At 33.6% G+C, this 18733-nt stretch overlaps 1 protein-coding gene across 7 annotated transcripts in view; it reads right to left on the bottom strand.

The window, feature by feature from the left end:
• KRIT1 (KRIT1 ankyrin repeat containing) overlaps positions 1 to 18733 on the bottom strand; it is a 44579-nt gene that overhangs the window by 13934 nt on the left and 11912 nt on the right. For 6 of the 7 annotated variants that reach the window (XM_082471833.1, XM_082471829.1, XM_082471831.1 and 3 more), the window contains 9 exons: positions 18616 to 18731; positions 18242 to 18385; positions 13828 to 13984; positions 12515 to 12622; positions 10201 to 10357; positions 9263 to 9414; positions 4086 to 4252; positions 3358 to 3445; positions 2658 to 2864 (listed from right to left, as the gene is read on the bottom strand). In XM_082471833.1, coding sequence (XP_082327959.1) covers positions 2658 to 2864; positions 3358 to 3445; positions 4086 to 4252; positions 9263 to 9414; positions 10201 to 10357; positions 12515 to 12622; positions 13828 to 13984; positions 18242 to 18385; positions 18616 to 18731 — 1296 coding nt within the window. The remainder of the gene's footprint in view (positions 1 to 2657; positions 2865 to 3357; positions 3446 to 4085; positions 4253 to 9262; positions 9415 to 10200; positions 10358 to 12514; positions 12623 to 13827; positions 13985 to 18241; positions 18386 to 18615; positions 18732 to 18733) is intronic. The other variant, XM_082471835.1, reaches the window with a different exon arrangement.

Genomic DNA, 18733 nt, shown 5'->3' with positions numbered 1-18733 from the left:
CAGAAGTAATTGAGATTAAAAAAAAACACAGCTGTATTCTATGGCTTTTCCTGAGATTTAATCTCTGAGGCTAATGTATCCCATATGTAGAGTTTTAAATGCAAATGAAAGTATTTTTGCAGATGAAGATGTTTATTTAAGCAAGCTTGTCATATTCAACCCTAGCAGATTTGGTCAATCTAAGACAACTGAGGACAAGCTGATTGTTCCTATCTTTGATCGTTTGAAAATGTAATTATCTTAGAGCTTTTATAGGTGCCATAAATTTATCAGTAGCTTACAGAACACAAGGTAATGATTATGTGGACAGAAAACATTGTTACCCTTGGTTTCAATCACCTTTTTATATATGCCCAATGACAGCATTTCTATTTATATTTCTAGAAAAAGCAGATTCTTAATAACACTATCATCCTCTGCCTGCTACTGCTATCTCACTTACTCAATTCCTGGACCAGAATATTATTCATAATATGAAATGTTATAAGATATTACTGAAACATCATTTGAATACTATATAAAACTTTTCATTGTTGCCTAAATTTGGAATGCTCCCAAAAGTCAAACATAAAATATAGTTTAGAGAAAAGGCTCAGTGTTATGCCCACAGTATCACCATCCAGTTCAATGAAGAAGAATTTGCAGATATTTGTATAAAATGCTCTGAAATAGCAGAGGAAAAATTTCTTGAAATGACAAGGGGAATTTCTCCTTCATTTCCTTAGTACAACAGGAATAGAAAAAGTAGTTACAAGCTAATAAGAAGCAGCTTATTTTGTATGAGTAAAATAGTCTAAATAGAAAATGATAAGCAAATGACTCCAAAGCAAGCAGATATCAGAGACTTCAAAAAATCAAGTTCCAAGTCAGTCACTGCCCTATGTCCCACATATTCTTTATCTCCATTCACAGGCATATCTAACAGTATGGGAAAATAACTGTTGCCCATAATGATGATCCTGAGTTATCAGGAAATAACTAAACTACAATTGGGATACTTTCAGAAGGTATGTGATTACATAATAAAGACCTACAAAAATGATGAAAAAAGTTAGGTTTACGATGAAATTCCCTAATCTAAAATGCCTTTAAAAAATGCGTAAGCTTAGTTACTTAAACTGATTTGGAAAATAGTCTATTCATGACATATCTGAATGAACAAAATAGACTTTTATCTGCTTCCTATTACTAACTAGAAAGCTGTTTATCCTGTGAAATGTGTTAAATATGCTAAAAGTAATTGATAACCCCATATTTATATTATCATGAGTTTGATTAGAAAAAGGAGCACAATACAGTAATAAGCCTCTGATTGAAAAGCTCTGAAGTAGGGGCGGCCAGATCAAGATGGTGGAATAGAAAACCTCTGAACAGTTCTAACAGGTATTCACAGTCCCATCCACACTTCATCTTGCCCCCCAAAATGTTCTTATAACTAATTCTAATTTGCAAAATGAACCACTTGTGTCAGATATTATATTTCCTTTTTTAAATCTGTATTTTTTTCATTTAAATCTAATTGATTTTTAGAATAGGTAATACATTCACAGTTAAAAAAATTTTTTTTAAGTTGCAAAATGCTATATAATGAAAAGTCTCCCTTCTACTCTTATTCTGTTACATGGTTCCCCCCGCCAAAGGCTTTAAGAGACATTTTATGCATACAAAAGCAATACGTATTTATGCACATATACTATTCACTTCCCCCCATTTTTTGAGGTATAATTGACATACAACATTATATTAGTTTCAGGTATACAACATAATGATTCAATATTTATATATATTGCAAAATGATCACCACAATAAGTATCGTTAACATCTATCACCATACATAGTTACAAATTTCTTTTTCTCGTGATGAGGAATTTTAAGATCTATTCTTAGCAACTTTCAAATATGCAATACAGTATTATTAACTATGGTCACGAGGCTCTATACTACATCCCCATGACTTATTTATTTTACAGCTGGAAGTTTGTACCTTTTGACTCCCTTTACCCATTTTGCCCATCTCCCAACTCCCTGCCTTTGGCAACCACCAGTCTGTTCTTTTTATCTATGAGCTTGTTTTTTTTTTTAAAAAAGATTCCACATATAAGTGAGATCATATGGTATTTATCTTTGTCTGACTTATTTCACTTAGCATAATGCCCTCAAAGTCCATCCATATTGTTGCAAATGAAAGACTTCATTCTTTTTAATGGCCGAATAATATTCCATTGTATATATTTACATATTTTCTTTAGCCATTCATCCACTGATGGACACTTAAGTTGTTTATCTTGGCCACTGTAAATAATGTTTCAATGAACAGGGATGTGCATGTATCTTTTTGTGTTAGTGTTTCTGTTTTCTTCGGATAAATACCCATTTCCACCCATTTTTACATGAATGGTAGCATATTACATATGGTTCAGCACCAAATATATCTTAGAGATCATTCTACAGAAAAATATTCTTCATTCTTTTATATGGCTGCAAGGTATTTCAATGTTACAATTAATATGTTAACTCCCTATTGATAATCATTTCATTTTCACCCCCCTATCCTTTGCTATTATGAATGAATGAAATTGTTCATGTAGGCTAGTACTGTTATTTTAGATATTACATAATGTGACTGGTCAAAAACAGCTGAAAAGATGAAAATCTACCTTAGTTTCCATATTGAGAAGATGAAGTCCTTTTATATTCACACCTACATACACAGGGATGACTTTATGATTACTGGGGCTTGCCTTTGTAAATATCTGTCCTATGAAGAAAGCTGCTCCATATGTAGGAATTTCCCAACAATTCTGTAAGAACATGCGCTGTAGGTGATGCATTTCTTTACTGACACCTTCACTTGTACTAAGATTCTAAAAACAAAGTAAAATAAACAGATGTGAAAGAAGAATGTACCTTTGATAATCCAAACAGGTCAACTAAACAGTTTCTAAAATCAAGGCTACCCCAAAGACAAATAAAATTGTGTGACATTATCCCAAAGGCAGTTTTTCTTTTGAGATCTTATATTTAAAAAAAAAGAAATATCAAGGTCTAAAAATAATGTTTATCTATTCTATTACATTTTTAAGTGCCTCATGGATAGAGATAGTGTATTATCTCGTGTTTTTTTAATCTCTAGCACTTACCACAGTATCCAGCATACAGACGGTATTCAGTAAAATATTCTACATTATTAAAAATAAACCTATTTTGCTACTTTTCCTTTCAGGCATGTGAACTGTAAGATCCTTATTTAATTTCAAGAATAAAATGTAATGTACCTATGTTTAAAACATATTAATAATACTAACAAAATTTCAACTAGGCTATAAAATGTCTTTTTATTTCTATTTAACAGCTTACCTTGTATTCATGAAGTATTCGGTTTGTCCAGTGAGGTGCCTTACTTTTCAATTTGGTAATAGGTACAATGGATTTTAGATTTTCTTCACTGTAAGCAAATATGCCAACATCTTTTAAATAAATCATCTTTAGTAGCTAAGGTAATATAATTATTTACATGTAAACGGCTTTAAATAATATGATTTTTGAGCTGAAAAATATTATATTGTAACATATCAGAGAACTCTCAACATTTTAAGCAAAAAGTCACGATCCTAATATTGCTCAACTTAGAGAAATGTTTCTTCTTTCAGTAGCCACAAAATATTTTTGAATATTGAAAACTACAATAAACAAACTTTAGATACGCTAAAACCTCAATGTTTTCTCTCAACATGAAACATGAACTAGTTTTTGTGGTGCTATACTGAAATGCATCTGCCTTGTTAACATTTTTTCTACTAATCCAAGTCAGGTTTTAGTGAACTTATTTAAACATACAGTAAAGATAAAGCTAACAAATATAAGGCATATCAAACTATACTCAAATATAAGAAAAAGAACTTTGGAGACAGTGTAACTTAAAGAATGCTTTACTATGTTTTTTTTTTTTTCTCATTCCATGCCTTATATTATTTAATTCCAAACCAACGTCTAAATAGTTCTTAGTAACGTAATATTTCTAAATTTTCTTGGTTAAACTGAACCTTGGGTATAGCACAAGACCATGAATTGTATTAAATACTTACTTTAGGAAACCTTGCTTGTGTTTCTTACTCTCATAATTTCCATAAACTATCTGCAGCAGTAGACTTGCCAATGTTATCAGTTTAGCATCAGGAGCTGTATAAAAGCCCTTCAATAAATTATATCTGGCTTCATCAAAGAGAATAAGAATAGCTAATGGATCTTCAATCTTAAAAGAAAAAGTATAATTTGGTTATTAGGCCACAATTTCCTGTTATAAATGTACAGCTTGCCACTATCTAATATGAAAAAGCAAAAGCTATGTAATTTCATATAAATAAGCTGTTATTGCTTTAAAGCAGAGGTTGACAATTTTTTTCTATTAAAGCTCAGACAGTAATATTTTAAGCTTTGTGAGTCAGATAGTCTGTTAGAACGACTCAACTCTGCTATTGTAGCACAAAAGCAGCTATAGACAATACATCTACAAATGTTGGAGTTCTACTAAAACTTTTTATATTGATTCTGAAATTTGAATTTCATGAAATGTTCACATGACATGAAATATTATTCTTTTGAAATTTTTTTCAACCATTAATAGCTTGCAGGATATACAAAAATAGGCAACAGGTCAGATACAGCAATAGGCCATAGGTTGCTAACCTCTGATTCACAGTTCAATAAAATTATCATCAGTTTATGGATATGAGTGTGTATAACTTCTAGTACAATTTTACTTAAATTCTTTATATTCCTCAAACATTATTCTACAATCTGTGCTTCACACAATATAGTAGTGAACCTCAAAGAAGATAAAAGGAAGTGTTAATTCCCAGAAGGACACATGAAGTTTGAAAAAAGCTTAACATTTTTGATTTGACTAAAAAATATTCAGTACTTTGCACTTTCAAATAACACTAAAGGAGAGCATACTTTTTTTAAGTTTTGAAAACTTTAAAGTTTCACTTTATCTGATAAGATTAACAAACATTGAAAAATGCCAGCCTACAGAATACATTTCTACCTAGAAATAATCACCAATTATAGATATTCTGAATGAATACTTAGTGTGTTTCCAAATATGATTCAAAATGACCCAAATTCCTTATGGTAAAAGAAATTTTGTCATACTAACTAAAATAATACCTTATAATACTCCATATATTGATAATATTAAAAAAACTGAAACAGAATTTCATGGGGAAAAAAAGATAAGGGGATTGCTCTAGATTAAAGGAGACTTAAAGAGACAGTAATCAAATGCAAAGCATGAACGTTGACTAGCTCCTTCAGTTGGGAGTTTTAAGAGACTGAAAAATTGGGGGGAAATCTGAATATGGGTCTGATATTGGATGTTATTATGGAAATATTAATTTTATTAGGTTGAAAGTGGTACTACACTATGTAGGTACATCCTTGTTCTTAGAAGATGCATGTTAAAATATTTAGGGATTAAGTGCCAGGATGTCTGCAACTCAATTTTAAATGGTTCACAATGAAAAGAGAGGAAAGATGAAGCAAATGTAGCAAAATGTTAACAATTAGTGAATTTAATGAATGGTATATGGTATGAAGTTTATTACTTTTTCAACTTTCCTATGGGTTTTTAATTTCTCAAAATAATTGTTGGGAAAAATGAAAGAAAACATTTTTCTAATAAAAATTAACTTAGTGAATTTGAAGAGTTTGAGTAGAGAATAGTTATAATTCCTAATAGTGTGTTCAGTGACTATTAGTCAACAATTGTTCTTTTTAAATGAAAGCAGGCTCTTTTCATCCTAAAAGAATAATCCTAACCAAAAAAATGCAATTCTTCTATTTTTCAGGTGGTAAAAATAGGAATTTTTCAATTACACAATGAGTGAAAGAACGCAACCACTTTATCAGATGATCGTGATATTCTGATTCACCTTAAGTACTCACTAAGCCTTGCTTCTTTTCACTTGAGCCTACTTTATATTATTTGTAATATAATATGCAATTAATTAATATCCAAGTATTATCATTATTGCTCTTCCTCTACCAGCCAACTTTAAAAATATTACTTAGGGAGAAAGAAGACAGGCTGAGTATATTTAGATTATTTGCAAATTTCATACATCTACTACATTTTAAGAACTGCTAACAAAGTTTGCCATTTTAACTATTTTTAACTGTAGAATTTAGTGGCATTAATTACATTCAGTGTTGTGAACCATCACCACTATTTCCATATTTTCATCGCCCAAACAGAAACTCTGTAACCATTAAGTCCTCATTCTCTCCCCCCATCACACCTATGGTAACCACTAATATACTTTCCATTTATGATATCTATTCTAGATATTTAAGATAAGTAGAATCAAACAGTATTTGTCCTTTTGTGTATGGCTTATTTCACCTAGCATGTTTTCAAGGTTCATCCATGTTATGACATGTATCAAAACTTCATTCCTTTTTATGGCTGAATAATATTCCATTTTCTTTATCCATTTATCTGTTGATGAACACTTAGCTTGTGTCCACCTTTTTGGTTATTATGAATAATGCTGTTAAGAATGCTGGAATACAAGTATCTGTTTGAGTTCTTGTTTTCTTTAGGTATATACCTAGGAGTGGAATTGCTGGATCAAATGGTAATGCTATGTTTAGTTTTTGGAAGAACCACTCGACTATTTTCCACAGCAGCTGCACCATTTTACACTCCTACCTATAACATACAAGGGTTCCAACTTCTCTATGTCCTCGTCAAAACTCAACATCTTCTTTTATAAATTATTATTACAACCATCCTAGTAGGTGTGAAGTGGTTTCTCATTGTGTTTTGATTTGTATTTCCTTAATGACTAATAATGCTGAGTGTCTTCACATGTGCTTGTTGGCCACTTGTATATCTTTACTGGAGAAATGTTATTTAAGTCCTTTACCCAATTTAATTGGGTTGTCTTTTTGTTGTTGAGTTGTAGGAGTTCTTTTTATATTCTGGATAGTAAACACTTACCAGATTTATGATCTGCAAGTATTTTCTTGCATTCTCTAGCTTGTCTTTCTTGATAATGTCCTTTGATTTACAAATGCTTTTAATTTTGATGAAGTCCCATTTATCTATTTTTTCTTTTGTTACTCATGTTTTTGGTGTCATATCTAAAACTCCAAGGCCAAATCTAAGGTCATGAAGATTACCTGTATATTTTGTTCTAAGAGTTTTATGGTTTTGGCTTTTATATTTAGGTTATTGATACACTGAGTTAATTTCTGATGCGGTATGAGATCAGGGTCTAATTTTATACTTTTTGCATATGAATTTCCAGATGTCCCAGCATCATCTGTTGAAGAGATTATGCTTTCTTCATTGGATGCATTTGGCATCCTTATCAAAAAGCAGTTGGCATGGACATATGGGGTTACTTCAGGACTCTCAATTCTATTCCACTGGTCTATGTCTATCCTGATACCAGTACCACATTGTTTGGATTATTGTAGCTTTGTACTAAGAAATTAGGAAATGTGAATCCCACAACTTTATTCTTCTTTTTCAAGAATGTTTTGGCTATTCAAGGCCCTTTGCAATGAATTTGGGGATCGCCTTTCCCATTTCTGCAAAAATGTCTGTTGTTAGGGAACTCTGTTGAATTGGTAGATCACTTTGCTTGTATTGATGTCTTAACAATATTAAGTCTTCTTATCCTTGAAAATGGGATGTCTTTCTAGTTACTTATGTCTTCTTTAATTTCTTTCAGCAGTGTTTTTGTAGTTTTCAGTGTACAAGTTTTGCAGCTCTCTAGTTAAATTTATTCCTAGGTATTTTATTCTTTTAGAAGTTATTTTAATGGAGTTTTTAGTTTCCTTTTTTTTTTGTGGAGTGTCTGTGGCTGGTTATAGAAACAACTGATTTTCGTGTGTTGAGCCTGTACCCTACAAGTTTGCTGAATCCAGTTATTAGCCCTAGTAGCTTTTATGTAGATTCTTTGGAATTTCCTATATACAGGATAATGTCATTTGTGATCAACAGAGACAGTTTTACTTTTTCCTTTCCAATCTGGATGCCTTTCTTTTTTTTTCTTTTCTTTCTTTCCTTTTTTTTGGGGGGTGGTGGTGGGGGGAGTGTGGCTCATTGCTTTGGTTAGAACTTCTAGTTCTATGTTAAATAGCAGTGGTGAAAGCAGGTATCCTTGTCTTGTTCCTGATCTTAGGAGGAGTTTTCAGTCTTTCACCACTGAGTATGTTAACTGTGGGTTTTTCATAAATGCCATTTATTATACTGAGGAAGTTCCCGTCTATCCTACTTTTCTGAGAGTTTTACCATGAAAGGCTACTGGATTTTGTCAAATGCCTTTTCTACCTTTAGTTTGACAACAGAAGAGGGACCATATGAATAGTCAGGCATAAAACACATTTACCAAGTTTGGACAAGGTCATTGAAATTTTCATGTGCTGAAATTTATTTAACCTTGTCTAATATTTTCTTGAATAAAGAATCAGGAAATTGTGTATTTTTTCTTCACCAAATTTATGAGACCCTGGAACTTTTCTTTCTCCCCCTGGTTTTCACAGCTACCACTGTTTAGATTATCACCTAGTTTAACTTGTAACATCTCCCTTAGGTTTCTTCCTTGTCCAGTCATCCCTCAGATGGCATTATTTCACTTCTCCTCTAAAATTTACAGTAATTCAAATCCAAACGTACTTGTTTGGGACAGACTTTTTTTTAATCAAATGTAAATTCCATCCTCATTTTTTACTATCTATATAGTTCTCTGTTGAGTCAAAAGCAGCTATTTACCAACTGTTGAGAATAACTTTTTAATGTCCCCTTTGTAAATATAATCTTCTCTATCCAGAATGTTTTTTCTGTTCTCCCCCTACACCAGTGCATCTCTTTCCTCCTCTGAAGTTTACACAACTGATTAGCCCTTTATTAAGTTTATCTGACACTGTACTCCCTTTCTAACTACTCTAAAATTTTTTTCTACTCTAAAATCTTTCTCCCATCTGGTTGGTAATTCTCTTTAGGATGGAGTCTCTATTTCTTTTGTATTCTAAGACAATGGAGGTGGGGAAATGGAAAAACCAACCAGGGGCTTTGTAAGCAGACTGACTCAAACTCTACCACTTACAACAGGGATGTAAGGATTGAACAGAAAAACAGAAATAAAACCTCCTGTAAAGGAAGAGCACAATTTTTGCCTCTAGTGCTTAAAACAGGAACTCAGTAGATTCTGAACATTTAAATGACTGTAAAACAGATTTCTGAGCAAACCTTTTTCTCAACTTCCAAAGGAAGTCTCACATCTCTTCTTAGGAAAAGCTGCGGTGTCTCCCTTTGGGGATCCAAATTAGTCAATTCAGCAAGTATTTCTGGCCAGTCACGAACATGTTGCAATGGTTTATGATAAGGCTTGAGTTGAAGGCCTGAAAAACAGCTTTCCTTTTATAAATGATAATGTAAAAATGAACCAATTATATCAACACATAGAAACTTTTTATCAAACTCTCTGTACCTAAGTACTGAACACAGACAAATTAAAGGTCTAAATTTAAAACAATATTGACTTTAATCAACATTACTACCCAATTTGAGGTTAACTGTTTATTAAGAATATAAGAATTATGAGACTAAATCTGAAAATGAATAAAATTTATCAAATATATTTAAGATCCTTAATTCCATGATTGCCTATTTAATAAGAAAATCCGTAGAATTTGGTGTTTAAAAAAATACAATTAAATCACTAGATAACCAATCACAACCACCTCAATGAAATCCCTTATGTATCTGCAATACTTTGAGAGACAAATCTACAATGACATTGGGTTGAGTTTAAATAGCAAAGATCTGATAGAAAACCAATATACAGAAAAAGAAAATCTGTATTATTCTGAGATGAGGTGAGCACTGAAAATAAAGGCAAGTTGGATGAGCACTACGTTTAACGGCATTCAAATCAAATTCATTGCCAAAGAAAAAATGTTTTGGTTTTTATCACTTCAAACATTGTATGAACAAAGAGGAGCCAGGAGGAAGCAGAGGCTTATCTGTTTCAGCAGTTTGAACATAAACAATCTGTATAAAAGAGAAGAACGCTGTATCATTTGAAAATTTAGAAGTCAATAATAATTGATGCTATACTTAAGTTTACCAACCCACTCTCAAAAAGGAATAATCAGGTTTATACAACAGAATAACAAGTTTCTTACTGAGATTTTCTGAACAGATCCAAATAGTGAAATATTGCTGTGTTTCTTGAGAGAGACGCATTCCTTCCATTATCTGCTGCACTGTGGTATTATTTCCGTGCTTCAGTTCAACAGAACGGTATGATCCATCCATTCTGTATATTCGAACTTTTTCATACTGGGACAAAGAATGATAATAAATTATGCAACCTGGTTATAAATTATACATCCCAATACAACAAAATGCTTTAATTTCAACTTCATCTGCTTAAAAACTACTTCAAGTGAGAATCTTCTGGCAATATTTTATTTATTTATTTTTGCCTTGCCATGTGGCTTGCGGGACCTTACTTCACCAACTAGGGATCGAACCTGCGCCCCCTGCAGTGGAAGCACAGAGTCCTAACCACTGGACCTTCTAGCAATATTTTTAAAAATTTTTCTTTCATTATTTATATTTTCTAACATGTTTTCCTCTGAATATTCCATGGTCAAATAAGTTTGAGAAACTAAGGCAAATGGGTTTTTAAAAAATATTCAACTTCAAAATCTTCTGAAAGGATATTTTAAAGCCATTAATGTACAATGTAAATATCAAATGGGGGATATAGACTTGGTTAACTAAATCTGGTGTTAGTCAAGTACCTCGTGAGTTTAGTGGGCCACAAATTAGAATGTAGAAATGTGTACCAGCAATAATTTGTCCTAAGAGGAATCTGTGATAGAAGACTTTGCAGATAAAAGTTATGAAACAATGGACCTTGAGCCAGTTTCTTTCCTCCTGTTCAGAAAATCCCAGAGAGAAATGATATTCTCAATACATTTTTATTGTTATAGGAAGTAACTGATGCCACCAAACAACTTCCAGGACGGTTCATTTTAGATAAAAGTACCTAATTCCTTTTATCTTATACATTCAGATATAAAAATTATATGAGAAATAAAAATGTGGTTTTTTACAAAATAAATTTATTTAGTTATTTATTTTTGGCTGCGTTGGGTCTTTGTTGCTACACACGGGCTTTCTCTAGTTGTGGCAAGAGGGGGTTACTCTTCATTGCAGTGCATGGGCTTCAGTAGTTGTGGCTCGCGGGGTCTAGAGCACAGGCTCGGTAGCTGTGGTGTATGGGCTTAGTTGCTCCACAGCATGTGGGATCTTCCTGGATCAGGGCTCAAACCCGTGTCCCCTGCATTGGCAGGCAGATTCTTAACCACTGTGCCGCCAGGGAAGTCCCTAAAAATGTGTTTTAACTATACAAATAGAAAACAAATTGCAACGAAGTATAACATAAGGGTGCCTATACTGCTTATCTATTTCCTTGCTTTTGTCCTGTACTCAGGGAATAGTGTTTTGACAAAAATGTGTATGAATGTGTGTAATTTTCCTTAAAGGCAGAGATCATGTACTGAATAAATAAAGAATAGGTATTCTTTATCACATCACTTTCAGCATTTTATGGTGTTAAATTTACAGAAATACTCAACAAATACTCATTGCCTACTTAATAGAAATGTCTGGAAAGGCTCAAACATATGGGTTATACCTGTTGGTATAAAACTTATATCCTTTATCAGTTGGTATAAATCCTTTTATCTGGTTTGCAAGTTTCCAAACAATTTTTTTTTTTTTTCCAAACAATTTTTAAACTGATAACAGTTTTATCGTCACTATAACTTTCAGGCATAACTGAGTGTTTTCTAATTGTTAATTCTTCTCTATTTTAATGTCACTGCTAATTATTTTGTACATAAGTAGGTGGAAAGGCCAGGTTGAATTGGCAGAATAAAAGACTTAGAAATCTCCTATTTTAACCCATTCACTATCTTGAGGAGGAAAATGAATCTGTAATAGATGACAACTTGCTGAAACTAAATTACCAAATGATGTGTAATATTATTATTGGGTTGGCCAAAAAGTTCGTTCAGGTTTTTCATACGTTATGGGAAAACCCAAACGAACTTTTTGGCCAAACCAATATTTACAAATATAATATATTACTTAGAAGGCCTAAGTAGAGAGAGATGCTTTAATGAATAGGTTAAAATTTGTAATCAGCATATCAAGTATACAAATTACACTGGAAATCAGATTAATTTTAAGTGATCGAAAGATTTATTTATGCAGTTTTATTTTGATATGCAAGAATAAATGTCCAAATATTAGGGATGATAACAAATTTAATACCTATGAAGTCTAACCATGAGGTTTTATAAAAGCAGGAAAGAAGCCATCCATACATTTATATCCTTCCACTCTTGCCACAGATCCTCAAATTACTTATCAATTTAAATACAATGCTTGGCTCTAACTAGTATTTATGAAAATAATTCTTACTGGTTTGTTAATGGCTTCCTTCAACAATTTTGCAGCTTCTTCCCAATTATTTTGTTTGTTTTCTTCACAAATATTTAAAGGAGATCTTCCTTGTTGGTCTGTTATGTGCTAGAAATGTGGGGGAAAAAGAAAAGGTTAAAGATAAAAGGCATTACAAATGTACAAATAAGGGAAAATATCAAAGTTTTTGTGAGCCACAATTACTGAGCCTGCGCGTCTGGAGCCTGTGCTCTGCAACAAGAGAGGCCGCGATGGTGAGAGGCCTGCGCACCGCGATGAGGAGTGGTCCCCACTTGCCGCAACTGGAGAAAGCCCTCGCACAGAAACGAAGACTCAACACAGTCATAAATAAATAAATAAATAAATAAAAGAACGTGAATTTCTTAAAAAAAAAAGTTTCATTAAAAAACTACTGTCAAGTGTTAAGTACATATTAAGCAAACTTAGTGCATGCTATACTTAAAATAAACATGAACTGCCAAAGATGAAAGACTCAAAGCACTAATCAATGTGATTATTGTTTTTCAAAAGTTCTGATTACAGCAACAACAAAGGTTTTGTTAAAGCTTTTATTTTTAAATCTATTTATTTTATTTATTTATTTTTGGCTGCGTTGGGGCTGCGTTGGGTCTTCGTTGCTGCGCGCGGGCTTTCTCTAGCTGCGGCGAGTGGGGGCTACTCTTCATTGTGGTGCGCAGGCTTCTCATTGCAGTGGCTTCTCTTGTTGCAGAGCACGGGCTCTAGGCATGTGGGCTCAGTAGCTGTGGCTCGCGGGCTCTAGAGCGCAGGCTCAGTAGCTGTGGTGAATGGGCTTAGCTGCTCCGTGGCATGTGGGACCTTCCCAGACCAGGGCTCGAACCCACGTCCCCTGCATTGGCAGGTGGATTCTTAACCACTGCGCCAACAGGGAAGTCCTAAAATACTTGTTAATACAAATTCCAAAATATCCTCTTCCTTCTTAAAGTTATTTTTGAGAAAATACAATATAAAATGAAAAGAGGTTAAATTTTATGTACATTCTGTAGATGCATGGCGGTGATGGTTCTAAAACAATGTAAATGTACTTAATGCCAATGTACATCTAAAAATGGCTAAAATGGTAAATTTTATGTGAGACATATTTTACTATAATCTAAAAAATTATGTACAAAAGCAAAGTGTATACATAAATATTACTTACTCTATATAGTAAGTGAAATTTGTTTCTATTTTTCAGCTGACCTCTCAAGTGTATAACTTAACATTTTAGTGTCATTACTTGTTATTCACTGTTTGATCATTAAAAAAAAAAAAAAGCCTGGAAAATAACTTACTCTGTCAACTTCTGGATGGTTTAGGAGAATCTGTACTATTTCAGCATGTCCTCCTCCAGCAGCAAAATGAAGAGGAGAACTAAGTTGTCCATTTAAAAGGTTTGGATTGCACTTTCCTTTCTCTAACAATATGCGAGTGGCTTCAACTTTTCCATACCTATAAAAAAATAAAACACCTAAAAAGTCATCTGAAATGTTTGAAAAATCCAAATTTTAGACAATATCTCAAAGAAATCTAAGATTTTTCTAGGGCAGAGAACAAGGAATGAAGACACTGATGTAATGTTTTCAGTGCTTAGGGATTTCTTATGAATTACTCTGATTCAGTTCAACTGTTTCTATTTCTCATCAACTGGGAGAAAATATAATCTCAAATACAAGATAGAACAGATGATAGAGAATCACTATCACACAAAACACAAAAATTATAAATTAGGGAGATAAACTTTTTAGTCAAAATTATTTTCAGAAGCAGAAAGTAACCCATAAATTTAATAATGCTTTTTACCCAGCCCTGCCTTTGATTTACAAAATAGGCCCAAAGACGTAATTCTCCACATAGCTGCTGTATGAGGCAATGTGGGAGACACAAAGATATGTTAAGATGAATGGTCTCTGCTCTGGTAAAGGCTTATAATGTAATCAGAGAGGAAACCAAAAACATGAGATAAATAACATAACGCTGTAAAATTTAAGTAACAGTTGAGGAGAACAATCAAAAAATATGTATTTGTCAAATCATAATAGTATATAATTAATGCTTTAAAAAATGTTGGAAAAGGAAGATTAAGATTTCAGTCTCAGTTCTGAAAAGTGTTCTGATAGAAGAATAATTTGAACTGGATTTTAAATAGGAAGAAGCTGAAGAGATGCTGAAGAGAAGTAAATATTCTAGATAGTGGGAAAAAGAGTAAGCAGAGTACAAAGAATGTGCGAGATATAGTGAGTCCACCATTTGGTTACAAAGACGTATATAAGGTCGCAATCTAATGCAATGGTGGAAAGGTAATTCATTTTTTGGAAATAAATGGGTAGAAGGGGAAAGGAAATTTGCTTTTAAATATGGTGCATTTGAGGGGAAAATAGCACATCTTTAGAACTAACACGATTTGCTGTCAACTTTCTTCCCCTTCACATACCCTATGGTTTTCCTACGCCCTAAACCTGCTAATTGTATCCTAGCCTTCTTATTCATATGACTGTTTGCTCATGTTCTTAGCTATTCTTGAGATGTCCTTTTCCCCCCTCCTGACTTTGTTTAGGTTAAGTTCTATTATTTCTCTGAAACGGTTTAAAATCTACCTCCTCTATATTCCCATTACATTTTACCATTTCAGTTTTACTTTTTAATCTCATTTTATCTACTTTCATCCTTGTATATATACATTTCTATAAGCCTGGAAGCTCCTTGAAGGTTATGTCTTTGCATTCTCCAAACTGCCTTATGTATAATAAAAAAAATGAGTGACTAAATTGTTCAGTTGGCAATTGAAAATGCAGACTTGGTACTCAGGAGGAAGGCAAAGGCTTGAGATATTTAAGAATATGCAAATTCATCCAACTGAAAAGAATTACTGTTAAGGCTGGGAGGAATGGATGAAATCTTTCTGAGACAGAATTTTGAGAAAGATGAACATTTTAGAACAATGAAATGCATCTTGAAAAACACTTTCAGGATAGGAAAAGATACTAGGGGAGCAATTCAAGAAGTAATAATAAAAATAATTAATATAAACATATTTTGTATGATTCTTTAAAGTTTTCAAGGTACTTCCTTACACAATTATTTAATATAATCTTCACAGCAACTTATGATGCAGGCAGAGATATTTCTAGCGCACAGATGAAAAAAATGAAGCTTGTACCAGTTAAGTAACTTGCCCATGGTCTCATGGTTACCAGCCAGTTAGAATCCAGTTTTCTGAATCTTAGTATAGCTGTTTCCATACTATAACACATGCTTGGGTCACAGAATGGAGACCAGTATTTCAATAATAATAATAATGGTATCAGTTATATCTTGCATTTGTACTGACCTTTACTATAGCTCCATTATAGCTATCCTTTCAACTACAATTTGTTCCTCGAACAAAGGGGTGGTCAACAGCATTTAATGCAGCAGAGCAGGGAAAGAGATTAAAAACTCAGAAAAGGTTAAGAAGGTTCATGAAGAGTGAAAAAGAGAAAGCAGTGTGTGGCCCCCTTACCACTGAAGTCTGGCTATGAAAGGAAGGGAATAAACAGGATAGTGGCCAGAATAGGCAGCAGGTTCAAATTAAGGTTCTTTTTCAAGGAGGGAGAGGAACCATATATGTTTGAAGACAAGAGGAAAGAAAGTGCAGCAATGTAGGAAGTGAATTTAATGGGGAACAAGAAGGATTTTTCATGCAAACCCTATGATACAGGAGAGAGATGGGAACAAAAACTGATGATTGGGGTGGAGAAGAAGGACATTTCTGATGGCGTCAACTGTCTCTGAAAATAGGGGGTAAAACTATCTGATGAGAGTAGAGAAAAAAGGTGGTGGAAGTTTAAGTGCTTAAGAGTAGAAAGATTTGGAATAGTTTACAGGGGACCAAAAGGCTGACAAGATGAATGAGACAAAGACAACACACAGCTGGCTACAGTGAAGGCCCAAATGAAATCAGATGGAATAATTTGTAGGGAGCCAAATCATCATAGTTCTAAAATACTCTTTAGCAATGATATGAAGCCTGAAAGTACTATCAGAGAGAGAAGACACTGATTTGAGAGAGGTGAGAAAATATGAGATGTCAGTGAGACTTTTACTGAGTGGCTGACAAGTTACCCATAAGGGGAGAAAGCCAACTTAAATAGTTTTGGAAAATGGTGATTCTAGTAAAGAAAATTTTTAGGCACGTGTCATCGATATGAGAATTTTTGAAGCTTGGAGCAATCCTAGGAGTGATTTAATTAAGTGGTCCTCAAAGAGTGATCCAGGAAACTCTTTGATCTCTGAAATCTTTTCAGGGTGTCCTCTTGGTCAAACATATTTTCATAATAATACTAAGATGTTATCTGCCCTTTTCATTATCATTTTCTCATAAGTGTACAATGGAGTTTTCTAGAAGCTACCTGACATGAAAATTACAGCAAATTAAAGGCAGAATCAGATGTGAGAATCCAACTATCTTCCACAAGGCTAGACAGTAAAAAGATGGAAAAATGTAAAATAATGCTACTTTTCTCATTAATTTTTTTGTTTTTGGAAAATAAGGGCATACTTCATAAAACTTTGTTATTTATGTTAATATATGTTTATTGTTATTTTAAAATGAATTAAGAAATGCTTAAAATATTTTTCAGTTTAAACTTCTAATATAGTAAATAACACTAGATATACTTCACATAAACCAAAGCTAATTGGGATCCTGTAATTTTGAAGAATGACAAGGAGCCCTAACACAAAAGTTTGAGAACCACTGATCTAATAAAACCCCTCATTATAAAGATGAGAAAACAGAAAAAGAGGGGTAAAACATCTTGTCTAAGCTTATAAAGATAGGCCCCAAATCCCAGTCTCTTGATGAGATAGCCCAGTATTCCCTTTCTAAATCCTTGTACCAATTAGTGAATAAGAGTACATTTCCAAGATAAAGTAATTTATGTTCTTTACTAAACAGTTAAATCAGTCTTCATTCAAATTCACATGAATCAAATTATCTATCTTATTAAAAGTATTGCAGGACTTCCCTGGTGGCGCAGTGGTTAGGAATCTGCCTGTCAATGCAGGGGACACGGGTTCGAGCCCTGGTCCGGGAGGATCCCACATGCCACGGAGCAACTGAGCCCGTGCGCCACAACTACTGAGCCTGAGCTCTAGAGCCCGTGAGCCACAACTACTGAGCCCGTATGCCACAACTACTGAAGCCCACGGCCTAGAGCCCGTGCTCCGCAACAAGAGAAGCCACTGCAATGAGAAGCCTGCGCACTGCATCTAAGAGTAGACCCCACTCACCGCAACCAGAGAAAAGCCTGTGCGCAGCAACGAAGACCCAACGCAGCCAAAGATAAAAAATAAATAATAATAATAATAAAATAAAATATAATAAGGATAAACAAACATAACACAACTCCAGTACAAAACAATAGAAATTGCAAGGGTGAATAAGGGACCGTGTGCTGTGCAATGGCACTTGCTAGTCATTAGCTATCCTACTGCATGACCTCAGGATGCCTGAGAACATTAATGATACTTTTCCTGTGGGGCAGACCTTGTAAATCTGAACGGTGTGGCACATACACAGTAATCAAAGACTACTACAGAGAAAGCTCATAAGGCAAACATGGTAGAGGAAAAAGTGGCTGGAATGAGAACAGCTTTGAAAAGAAGCACTAACATTTATAAACTAAGGATTCATTCTTTCTAAAAACAAAAGAATAATCTATTTACCAGCATGCATAATGAATGGGTGCCCAGTGGTCACTATCTAATTGGTTGACTGAAAATCTTTCATTGAGAAGTCGGCTTAATAATTCCGAATCTCCTTCACAGGCACTTCGATGGAGAGGAAAATCATCTACCCACTGTCGTTCCCTAATCATTAAAAGGAAAAAAAAAAAAACAAAAAAGCACTGTTGAAATTCAGATTGTTTTGAAACAAATGTGACATATCTATGAAAGCTATGTTTCACTGAGCAGCTGTAAACTAAATCATTTATGCAATGATGACACTGCATACTAATTGCATATATCATTTTAAACAGTACTTTAACATTAGAATGTAGGTGTTTAAAAAGCAATGTGGAGGAAAACCAGAACAGTACTTGTCTTCTGTGACACTGCTCATGCTTCTCTGCCATTTTTCCTGTTTGGGAATTTGGATTTTTGAATAGTCTGGAGCTCCTAGACCAAAGTATGGATTTATTACCACTTTATCTACCT

The sequence above is a fragment of the Balaenoptera physalus genome, assembly GCF_965194825.1.
Source record: "Balaenoptera physalus genome assembly, chromosome: 8".
Classification (NCBI taxonomy): Eukaryota; Metazoa; Chordata; class Mammalia; order Artiodactyla; family Balaenopteridae; genus Balaenoptera; species Balaenoptera physalus.
The sequence above is the reverse complement of the archived record's forward strand: the minus strand, read 5'-3'. Positions and strand labels throughout refer to the sequence as shown.